Source organism: Misgurnus anguillicaudatus, chromosome 6 (genome assembly GCF_027580225.2).
Source record: "Misgurnus anguillicaudatus chromosome 6, ASM2758022v2, whole genome shotgun sequence".
NCBI classification, from domain to species: domain Eukaryota; kingdom Metazoa; phylum Chordata; class Actinopteri; order Cypriniformes; family Cobitidae; genus Misgurnus; species Misgurnus anguillicaudatus.
In genome coordinates this window covers 31,659,989-31,672,027 of record NC_073342.2, presented here as the reverse complement: position 1 = coordinate 31,672,027, position 12,039 = coordinate 31,659,989, and the positions used below count along the sequence as shown (strand labels likewise).

At 38.8% G+C, this 12,039-nt stretch overlaps 1 protein-coding gene and 1 long non-coding RNA gene across 3 annotated transcripts in view; one reads left to right on the top strand and one right to left on the bottom strand.

Annotated features, from left to right (window-relative positions):
• The window catches only part of wnt7bb (wingless-type MMTV integration site family, member 7Bb), a 41,770-nt gene that overhangs the window by 3,113 nt on the left and 26,618 nt on the right, over positions 1-12,039 (bottom strand). For both annotated transcript variants that reach the window (XM_055192231.2, XM_055192230.2), the window contains exon 3: positions 6,739-7,010. In XM_055192231.2, the coding sequence (XP_055048206.1) occupies positions 6,739-7,010 (272 nt within the window). The remainder of the gene's footprint in view (positions 1-6,738; positions 7,011-12,039) is intronic.
• The window catches only part of LOC129433594 (uncharacterized), a 98,421-nt gene that overhangs the window by 59,813 nt on the left and 26,569 nt on the right, over positions 1-12,039 (top strand). The window lies entirely within an intron of this gene.

Below are 12,039 nucleotides of genomic sequence, written 5' to 3'. Positions count from 1 at the left end.
TTTTGTCTGTCCCATTGACTTCAGTTGTTTTCCCCCAGAAAAGAATGAAAGTCATCACCAAAAAGGTCCATGTGCCATTAATCGATTACGAAGCGACGAGAACACTTTTGTGTGCAACGAAAACAAAACAAACGATTTTATTAAAAAAATGCGTTTTCCTTCTTGGCCGTTTAGTGTGCGTTTACGAGCAGACGTAACCCAGGTGCATGCTGCTAACGTCACCTGCTGACCTGCATATGCTGGTCAGTAATTTGTACATTTATACGGGCTGTTTAAGTATTTTTTACAATGTTTGCTCAACCCAGTATCTTAGTTTTGGTAAACCATTCTCTGATGTGAAAAAATTTCTAATTGAAATTTGGCTCCCCTTGTGATGTGAGAAGGGGATAATACCACCCTTAGGGCGCACTCACATTATCCAAACCAAACCATGCCCCAGCGCAAATGTCACCCCTCCCTACTTCCCCCATGTGCACGCACTCACACTGTACTTTTATCGATCCGAGTCCGGGCGCGCTTTCGTCATTAAGATGCGATTGTTTTGAAAAAAGCAGGAAGTAAAGCTCTCACTGAACATTGGAACCCACCGTAATGATAGGTCTGTGTTTTTTTATTCGGAGTCGTTTGGTGCGCGATTACAGACAGCCCTCTCACATGTCATCATATTGCTTAGTTGATCTGTCACGTGCGCTGCGCGGAAATTCACTTAACCCCGCTGCGCGCATCAAAAGGTTTTTACGGAGGCAGATGAAGGTGTGTGGTCGCGCAACTGACGTCTTCACCTTTTGAATTGCGCTAAGGCGCGATTGCGCTCACACCACAGCCTTCTGCGCCTGAGCCCAAGTAAACCGCGCACCAGCCCACCTCTGCAATCCGGCCGCAGCGCGATTAACCAATGCGGAACAGAGCAATCACACTAGTCAAACGAACCAGGCTTTGGGGGTCAAACGCGCCCGAGCGCGGTTTGGTTTGGATAGTGTGAGTGCGCCCATAATCAGCACTATCCAACCACGGCATTGCCATTTAGTGCAGAGATCAGCTCATTTGCATTTAAAAGGACACACCCAAAAATGGCACATTTTGCTGATAACTACAAAGTGTCAATTTTAACACGTTATAATAAATTATCTGTATGATATTTTGAGCTAGAACTTCATGTACTCTTATGTACTCTGGGGACACCAAAGACTTATTTGACATCTTGAAATGTCCCCTTTAACTCATCATTTAATAATCTTTACCATTGTGAAACCTGAATGAAAGTGGACTCCTGTGCCCACAGAGGTGACATCATCAAAACACAAACCAAGATTACCAGATTGAGCCTTCAGTGGAGAATTTAGTATGTAAGTATTTTTATCTGCATACGTATCGGAAGAAATATAGGCGTTTCTCTTTTTTAGATTTATATTTAATATGGGTGACTATCACAGTTGAAATGTTTCATAAAATGTTTCGTTTCTGTGGCAAAGCAATTTTTCCAGTCTCATATTTCTCATTCTCTGGCACGACTCGGCACCAGAAGCTATTATCATTCTCCTGGAAAACACGTGCAAACTAATTGATTGATCCAACAAAACCAGCTTGACCCACGCGAGGCAACTCACAGTCGATTGGAACGTCTCGGTTTCGACAGCGCTTGTGCAATAACAAAACAAACCCGGGGAGTTGTTTTTGGCGAGGCGTTTAAAAACGAGTGGACGAAACGTTTAAAGTTATTATTAACTGCTCACTCTGTACTTGCTGGCCCTTTGATTCATACGAAGACTGCCAGCTTTCAATTTTATATAAGAAATGGTTCCTAATTTGTCACTGATTGAATTATGCTAAATATATTATTGCAACATGATCAGAGATTTTACAAATGTAGATGTTAGCTCTGTTCCAAAACCTTGTAAGCAACGTTTTAAGTGCACTACTAATATGACAGCTCTTTTAAAATGCAATCTTGCACTTTTTTCTATGACTAAAATGAAAATCCCAGAATGCATTGTGATATCTCATAATAAACATACAATGGTATACTAGGAATACACATAATTTTTTTGGATTATTGCATCATTAGTTTAATAACATCATTCTAATTTCGCAGTAATTCCAGCCATTAACAAATGATTCGCTTGTAAAACACAGATTGTCTTAACGCCTGTTCAGCCTTGAAATTAATTTCGCCTGGCTTTAATACATTAACGCTGGTTCTGCAGAGGATTCAACATACATCACCCACGGGGAAAACCATTTCAAAATGAACGATGTGTTAGTTCACGAGCCGCCCGTAGGCTCGCAACCCTGTTTACATTTGCCTGGATACGCTTATATCCACAGCGCTAATGTGGACCAGTTTTGGCCCTGATCTTTCTGAGCCAGCTCCAACCACATACGCGTATGATAGCAATTGAAATTCCAGAGTGGCAGCTTACATCTTACCCCATCTAGAGTCACATGTTGCCCCCACCCCCCCAAGCGGATTCTGATGCTATGGCTCCACTATTGCCATTGTGAGTCCTCTATAAAAGAGAAGAAAAAAGCCTGAATCAATGGAGCGAGGGGCTGCAGAAAGACTCGCAATAATATCCTGTTACAGACTTTAGACTCGATGATTCCATGCAGCGGCTTGCGATGGGATTGGCCGGCTTCCAACTGGCAACCGCTGGCTCGGCGCTCGGGCTTGGCTCAACCTTGCTCTCCCAGCTCAAACCATAAAGCCCTGTGTTATTAATTAGATCCATTTGTCACTGGAGTGCATGCGGTTCTGCTGTTTCAATGCATGTTGTTTTGTGTTCTTGGATGACTAACAACTATCAAACAAACAAACATGGCCAGAGCGGCACACGGCCAAACCAAGCTTGAAACGCGATCAAAACGACGCCACAACGAAACCATGAAAGCGTGCGGTAATTGGCTGGAAAGAGAGAGAGAGAGAACTCTAAAGAGAGCAGATCTATCGACCGCCCGAGCACCTGATACACCTGTTTTACACGGGAAAAACAAACTACCACCCACAGGCAAGCAAATGGTTTTGGAGGACTTCCCTAAGCTGTAAAGATGAGCCACACCGCACGATGCATCAAGCCAAACGCTAAAATGTTTTAGTAAGCCTAAATGCATTTGTCTTTTCAGCATGAATTAATGCATAGGAACTTTTCCGACAATTTTGTTATTTGTTTCTATAAGTAAACGTCGGCCAAGAACGCTTCAGAGTTTTAAAGCTACTAAAGCAGATAAAGAGAAACATTGTCTGGAGGACATTCCCAAGCATGCAGTTGTTGCATGATTGTTTCTGCATGACTACCATGACCAATGTTGGTAAAATGTCAACTCTTGAGAAAAGCCAAATGATGGATATGAACTTTTCCAAAGATTTTGTTATTTGTTTCTATAAGTAAGCGTTGGCCAAGAACGCTTCCCAACTTCAAAGTTCGAAAGCTTCCAATGTCTAAAACAGATTAAGAAACATCGTCTGGAGAATTTCTCCACGACCGTGCAGTCAAACAAAAACCTCGCACGAATATTTCGGCAAGCCGACCGAGCCCGATGTTGGCACGATGATGAGTTAAAATGCTCTTGAGAAAAACGTAATGAATAGATGAGAACTTTTAGGACAATTTTATTATTTGTTGCTTTAAGCAAACGTTGGCCACAAAACCCCTCCAGCTTTCAAGTTTTAAGGCTTTAAGTGCCCAAAACAGATTAAGTAGCATATTTTGCAGAATTTCGCCAACTATGCAGTCAAACAAAACCTTAAACGAATGCTTCTTCAAACTTCCAAAATAAATGTTGGTAACATGTTGAGTTATTATGCTCTTGACGACTTTTCTGATGATTTTAAAACTTCTTCTACTTAGGACTTCAGGTCCCATTAACTAAACACGAGCACTACACATTTCTATGTAAATCATTCATATGGCCATTATTACATAATTTGTCACACTTAATTTACGCAAGAATGGTCATAAATGAGGCTCCATGTGTGGAGGATTTTCCCAACCATTTAGTAGTGTGGTACTATGAAGGCCAATAATAGTAAACTAGAAAATGCATTTCCGGAGGAACTGCAAAAGTGTGCTTGCTCTGGTGCTGCAGATTTAGTTTGTGCATCCTCATATTGGAGTCCCAAGTTCATGTACAAAGTTTGGTTTCAATAGAGACAGAGCGCAGCGCGTCACAACCTGAAAACCACGCCCACCGGGGGGGAAATCAATCCAACAGTCTCCATTGACTTTGTATTGCAAAAGGCCGCCTCCTTGTCATTTCTGGCTTATAACAAAAAACTGAATAATGCCTAAAAGCTGCTTTGGGACAATATGTACAGCTAACAAGCCAAAGAACACAGAAATAAGTTTTTATAAGCTGTCGAGCCGTAAAACCCAGTCTTTAAGGAGAATAAAGTGGATCGCCGATTACGTTTCCCCCTATTGGACGCAGTTTTACTAATAGGAGTACTATGAAAAGTTGCCTGTTTCCATTTCTGTGTCTAAACGCTCGTTTTTTGAAGTCGACAGCTTATAAAAAATTATTATTTTTTTTTTTTGGCGTGATAGATGTACACCTTGTCACACAGCAGCTTTTAGGTATTATTCTGTTTTTAAGTTTAATCTGTAAATAAGTTTTTATAAGCTGTCGACCCCAAAACACGAGCGTTTAAAGACCTAAAAATGGATACAGGCAACTTTTCATAGTACTTCTATTAGTAGAACTGCTTCCACTAGGGGGAAACGTAGTCGGCGATCCACTTTATTCTCCTTAAAGGCTGGGTTTTACGGCTCGACAGCTTATAAAAACTTATTTCTGGGTTCTTTGGGTTGTTAGCTGTACATATTGTCACACAGCGGCTTTTGGGCATTGTTCAGTTTTTTGTTGTGGGCCAGAGGTGACAAGGAGGCGGCTTCTCGCAGTGCGGACTCGGTGGAGACGGTTGGGTTGATTTCCCCCCCGGTGGGCGTGGTTTTCAAATTTGCATAACGGCGCTCTGTCTCTATACGTGAAAGCGTTCTTGAGATATAAACTACTTCCTGTTTGGCGGCGTAAAATTTTAGAAAAAATGTTTTTTCTTTTGATGTTGTTCATCCTCACATTGGAGACCCAAATTAATGTACAAAGTTTGGTTTCAATACTTGAAAGCATTCCTGAGATATAAACTACTTCCTGTTTGGCGGCGTAAAATTTTAGAAAAAAAAAAATATTTTGATGTTGTGCATCCTCACATTGGAGACCCAAATTCATTTACAAAGTGTGGTTTTAATATATGAAATCGTTCCTGAGATATAAACTACTTCCTGTTTGGCGGCGAAAAATTTTTAGAAAACAATATGTTCTTTTGATGTTGTGAATCATCACATTGGAGACCCAAATTCATGCACAAAGTTTGGTTTCAATACGTGAAAGCGTTCCTGAGATATAAACTACTTCCTGTTTGGCGGCGTAAAATTTTAGAAAAAAATTGTTCTTTTGATGTTGTGCATCCTCACATTGGAGACCCAAATTCATGCACAAAGTTTGGTTTCAATACGTGAAAGCGTTCCTGAGATATAAACTACTTCCTGTTTGGCGGCGTAAAATTTTAGAAAAAAATGTTCTTTTGATGTTGTGCATCCTCACATTGGAGACCCAAATTCATGCACAAAGTTTGGTTTCAATACGTGAAAGCGTTCCTGAGATATAAACTACTTCCTGTTTGTCTGCGTAAAATTTTATAAAAAAATTGTTCTTTTGATGTTGTGCATCCTCACATTGGAAACCCAAATTCCTGTACAAAGTTTGGTTTCAATATGTGAAAGCGTTCCTGAGATATAAACTACTTCCTGTTTGGCGGCGTAAAATTTTAGAAAAAAAAAATGTTCTTTTCATGTTGTGCATCCTCACATTGGAAACCCAAATTCATGTACAAAGTTTGGTTTCAATACATGAAAGCGTTCCTGAGATATAAACTACTTCCTGTTTGGCGGCATAAAATTTTAGAAAAAAAATTGTTCTTTTGATGTTGTGCATCCTCTCATTGGAGACCCAAATTCATGTACAAAGTTTGGTTTCAATACATGAAAGCGTTCCTGAGATATAAACTACTTCCTGTTTGGCGGCGTAAAATTTTAGAAAAAAAAATGTTATTTTCATGTTGTGCATCCTCACATTGGAAACCCAAATTCATGTACAAAGTTTGGTTTCAATACATGAAAGCGTTCCTGAGATATAAACTACTTCCTGTTTGGCGGCGTAAAATTTTAGAATTTTTTTTTTTCTTTTGATGTTGTGCATCCTCACATTTGAGACCCAAATTCATGTACAAAGTTTAGTTTCAATACGTGAAAGCGTTCCTAAGATATAAACTACTTCCTGTTTTGGCGGCGTCGACGCACATTTAGTTTGAGCTGTGACGGGCAAACGCTTCCGAAAATCAAAAATCCTTCTAGTAACTTTTGTGAGGCTTGGTCCAAGGATCGTGTACGTGGATTTTCGTGAAGTTTGGACAAAATTTGTGACCTGTGAAACTTTTTTAAGGTTTTGTGTTCTATCCAATATGGCGGAAGAACGACATCGATCTGTGACCTTATCTTCTCAAGCAACTTACACCGGTACTGCCCGAACATTTTAAAGTTTGAACGGTGTCTCTGTGTCAAACGGTCTAATCGCTAGAGCTGGCCAAAAAAATCTACCCGGGAAAAATAATAATAAAACTTAAGAAGAACAATAAGTGTGCTTTTGCAAGCACACTTAAATATTAAATTACAAATGATGTCTTACTTTTCGCCCGGCTTCGTTGTTATGAAGGTTCATCAATCGACGGGCATTTTTTTTAATCTCACGGGCGTCCACGAACTTCCGTGAGAACTCGAGGCCGTACTTGATGTCCGCCGAGCATCCTCCCCATTTCCATCCCTCCTCCTGGTTGTAATAGCCCTGCTTTTCCCGGTCACACCCGCAGTGGCTTATGTTGCCCTGGCTGCATGCGGCGGTGACGGCGTGAGCGACACCAGCGGCCGTGATGGCGTAGGTGAATGCCGCCTCCCTGCTGCCTGGGGGGAAGAGAGAACAGGCTGTGATATCTACTCAATGGACCTCTTAAACTAACACATCTGCATGCATAGCACTTTTATTGTTGCACATTAGGGGTTACAGATCTGAGACATCTAGGGACCAGATTATATGCAGATACTGGATGGTTTTGACCACCATGCAACCATCCAGAACACCCTAGCAACAACATAAAAACGCACTAAAACCTACCCCAAATAAAACTTTGAAATTTGCAATGACCTGCCGACTATCCTTAACATCCCTTACGAAAATTAACCATGGTTTTACTACAATAAAAAAAAATTATATAAAAAAAACATGGTTAATTTACGCAAGTAATTCAAGAGATTTACTAAAAATAAACTGTTACAATATATAAAAATGTTTTCTCCAAAACCACAAACATAAATAAATAAATGAATTTGTAAGAGAATAGGTGGTGACCACATTTGTGACTTGTATGAATCTAGTCATCTATCCAGTTTTAATAATAAACTGTATTAATAAAAAACAACATCAAATCTCATTGGTTCTTGTGTGTATCATGACGAAACATGCATATAACCATAAACAAAGACACTTGCCGTATTTGTGTCCACACCACGCTGAATTGTTTTCATGGATACATGATGGATCTCACATTAAATAAGATCAAAATATAAATATATATCTCACAAACTTATAATTTCACATGCATTAACCCACTGAATTCATTTTGGATACTTTAATGATAGATGTACTGTACAGTATGTGCTTTTAATAATAATAATATTTTTATATTAAATTATTCACTTGTGTTTAACTGATGAAAGAAAGTCAAAAACATCTGTGATGGTAAATTATAAGAGAATTTTTATATTTGCTTGAACTGTTCCCCAAGCATAGTTTTTTGGGTTTGAAATTAAAGTGCTATAATTGGGTCCCAGTGCATCTATCAACCTAGAAAATGTGAAAAAGATCAACCCAGTAACTTAGTTTTGGTAAATCATTCTCCCTCAAGCATGTGAAAAAATAGCTCATTGAAATTTGTCTCCCCTTGTGATGTCAGAAAGGGATAATAGCACCCCTTAATCTGCACTATCCAACCACGGCACTGCCATTTAGTGCAGAGATCAACTCATTTTGCATTTAAAAGGACACACCCAAACATTTTTGCTCAAACGTACAAAGAGTCAATTTTAACATGCTATAATAAATGGTATTTTATGTGATATTTTGAGCTTAAACTTCACATATGGGGACACCAAAGATTTATTTGACATCTTAAATGTCCCCTTTAAGAAAATGTGAAAGAATTCGACAAGTATTTCTAAAGAGACAGTTATTTAGATAACACTGTGCTTCAATAAAGGTCAGATCCTAAAAACTGTTCCTCATCAGTGTTTCCTGTGCACCTCCTGTTGAAATGACTGCAGCTGTTAAACAGCGGACACAGATGTTAAGTTCTCTGTGTGAATGAAAAGCCAAGGTGCTGTCCAACGTGCTGAATTCTCCTGCCTGTGCACCTTACAAACCAACCACAAGAAACACAGAAGATCTGTCTGTCCTCTTCACTACCGCCACAGACAGATCACTCCATACGCTGATATCTTCAGCTTCATTTCATGAGAAAATACCTCAGAGACGGTTACAGTATATGAGCGGAAAGACAAAACTCTATTATTGATTATTGATATTTGTCAAATGTTGCCAGGACATATTCACATAAACTCTGAATGAATAATGAAGATTTAATCCGCTGTTGAGTCTGAAAGTGTGACGGCTGTTTATAACAGCAAAACAGAAACGGTGCCGAAGTGAAATCTCTTTATGAGTCAGTTCATTTGGCGGCCATCTTGGTTTTGCTCCCTGTGCATCTGTTTTTCTGAACATGCCTCTACAATACAACAAATGTTTGCAGAATTTGGAAACTGGAAATCTTCGAAATTGTCTAATAATTAAAAGCTGACCACAATTATATTATACGTTGTTTTAAACCTTAATCTGCACAAGAAAAATGCTCGTTCAAGAAACAGCTCTCATTTCTATTTGTTCTATCTGATTTGATATGAAGAGTTTAGTTTCAAAACACGATTAACGCCATTTTATAAAAAAAAGAGTTACCGCCAAAATCAGTATTGTGTCAGGTCAGTATTAAAAAGTCAATTCTTAATTTTACGCAAAATCTGATATCCACCATGTTATTTTGTCATCTTTTCTCTCTTTTTTCCCAAAACGTGATAAACGCCAGTCCTCTAAATCCTAAATATGCTCGACCAATCACAGCGCACCATTCCACACATTGTAAACAATAATGGCTGCGCATTGAGTACACGGAATCCTAGTTTTCCTCATCTACTTTGTACTTCGTGACCAACACACAAACAAAAACAAAATAACACTTGATGGCATTGATAAACATGTGGTGGTTTTCTGTGATGGGAAAGAAACGTAAGCCATCAAAATCTAATAATTTACGTGAGAGGCACTCGGGAGACGGAAAAATGTCGGCTGTTGCTTGTTCTCACACGACAGCATCAAGCTTCTGTCATGCTAACACATTGAGCCCAGAGGATCTTAGGAAAAACTTTAAACAATATTTTACTCAAAGCCAACGAAAGTCAGGACCAAAACATTTTACAGCTGATCGCTGTGAAAAATGTTAAGCGACAACGTCAAGTATAATCGCAGCAATGACAGTGTTCTTAATATGACAAAGTGTTTTAATTAATGCCATTAATGTTTAATCAGTGTATACCACTAGTCAACTAAATGAATATAACATGGCAAAGATGAATGCACATTTATATACTGATTCAATAGATTTATTGCATTTTGGAAAAAAAAACTTGTCATGGATTTATTACATTTTGTTTTTATAATAATTCTTTGAAAATCAAGTTATGGATTTTAATTTTTTATGTTATTATAACCTAAAGATGCTATGTGAAAGTTTTTAAAGCCCACGTAACACACGCTGTTTCTGCATTTCTGATGTTAATCTGGAGTAGCTATAGAGTAGTATGACATCCTTTATATCTCCGAAGAGTCTTTAGTTTAATCAGATTTATAAAAGAAAGATTAGCTTTACCGAATCTTTCCGATAACGTACAAAAAAATGAAGAAGGAGGAGTTACTACCGCGGGTGGAGCGAGTACGAGTCATGCAACACTATACAACACTGTTTAACTTATGATTCACTACATGTTCGTGTCATTTATATAATATGCACGCGACTATTTCCAACATAAGACAGAAGTCTTACTTACCGCGTGCAACTCGTCATGACCCGTTTGGGAAAATCCAGCGCATCAAACACACACGCAAAACTCCGCTGCTACCCCGGATAATAAAATATATCCATTGTTTTCATAAGGCTGACTTTCTTCTCCTTACATCCAAAAACACACTTAATCTTTCGTGCCATTGTTGAGTTTTGAAATTAAACAAAGCTGAGTGGGGTAATAAGATGTTTGCAAGCTCTAGCGTCTCCCGCTGATTGACGGGTGGGCGGGGTTTTCCGGGGGAAGTGCCCATATAAAGAAGTGATACGTATAGAAACCCCTGAAACGTCAGTTGGACCTGTAATCGAAAAGAACTTTCCGAAACTTGTACGAACCCTGAAATACAGAAATACTCTGTAACACGTCCAACTGCTGTTTTGATACTTTGCCTACGTTTAGCATGAGGAAACAACTCTATAACTGTGTTAATAAGTCGGAATGCTTGAAATACCATTGAACCCCACCCCCCCCCCCCCCCTTGACAGAAAATAGTGGTTTTCATCTTGGTATAGAAAAACTTTTTTACCCAAATTTGTCAAAATGGATTTATTGCGTTTTGGAACCAAACTCTTCAAATATTCAGATATATTATATAAAGTAATATTTGAAGAGCTCACATGCAAAAGACACTAAATGTCACTGCTGTCATAAATGAGATAATGATTTTGGCCGAAAGCTCTTGGCACGTAATATACGTTCATCAAATACTCGCTTTAAATCCGCTGTATCCCAGCTTCAGGACATTCAGAAATACATATATTGTACTGTCCATATACTCTTCATATATTCTCTCTATGAAAAGTCCGTCACAAAAATAAAATTATCTCTGCTTTTTGCTCAAAATTTGGTGTTTTTGCAGAAACCTACCCATATTCAAAAGCTGATACAAAAGAGCTACTGAAGGTAGGATGAAACGTTTTTTTTTTGTTTGTTTGTTTGAAAGCAGAGGGTCTGTTCTTTCATTTGGTTTATTGTATGTTTATATATTTGAAGAAGAACATTTTCTGGAAGGCATTAAACTTTTGTGAAAATCATGAAAAACGCTGGCGCTGGCTGGCAACTTTTTTTTAAAAACGCTGGCGGTGAAAGAGTTAATTGTTGCATGTTATACAAAAAAAAATGCATGCAATGACTTTTTTATATAAGCAAAGCCTGTTCCAATCTCATACTGTAAATCCCAATGAAACCTTCACCCTACTTTTCTTTTAAATATCTATTAGTCCATTTTTGGAATTTGCAAATCCAATTTCATGTTGAGTACAGCACAGCATAATTAATGCTTAATTTTGCTAAACGAACAACATCACTGAATCTTTTTTTAAAGCAAGAAACAAATAAAACCTTAGGCATTGTATGCCTCATAGTCTTCCCTGTCAACAATCAGACCTGCTGTTCACATTGGGTTAACAGTACGAGTGGCCATACTCAAAAATGTTGAAGTGAATAGAGTCTGAGATGGCCAGACCCAAAGTCCTGACTCCGATCCAGCAGGAAGAACCCTGGGATAGCCTCATACCCTGCCAATGGAAAACTGGACTGACCAAAAAACCCTCAGGGATGTTGGAAAGTTCTGCCGGGCAGAACAGAGGAATATTAAAACAGATGTCTAATAGAGTTTAGTGGCAAGTGTCTGCGACAGAATCCAAGATCGCTGTGGAAGAGTGATACGCTGTCTCTGTTTATAGTCGTTTTATACCGTACTGTACTGTATATAGATATGTACTCTGACCTGACCACACCTTATGTAGGAAAGGTGGGAGGAAGA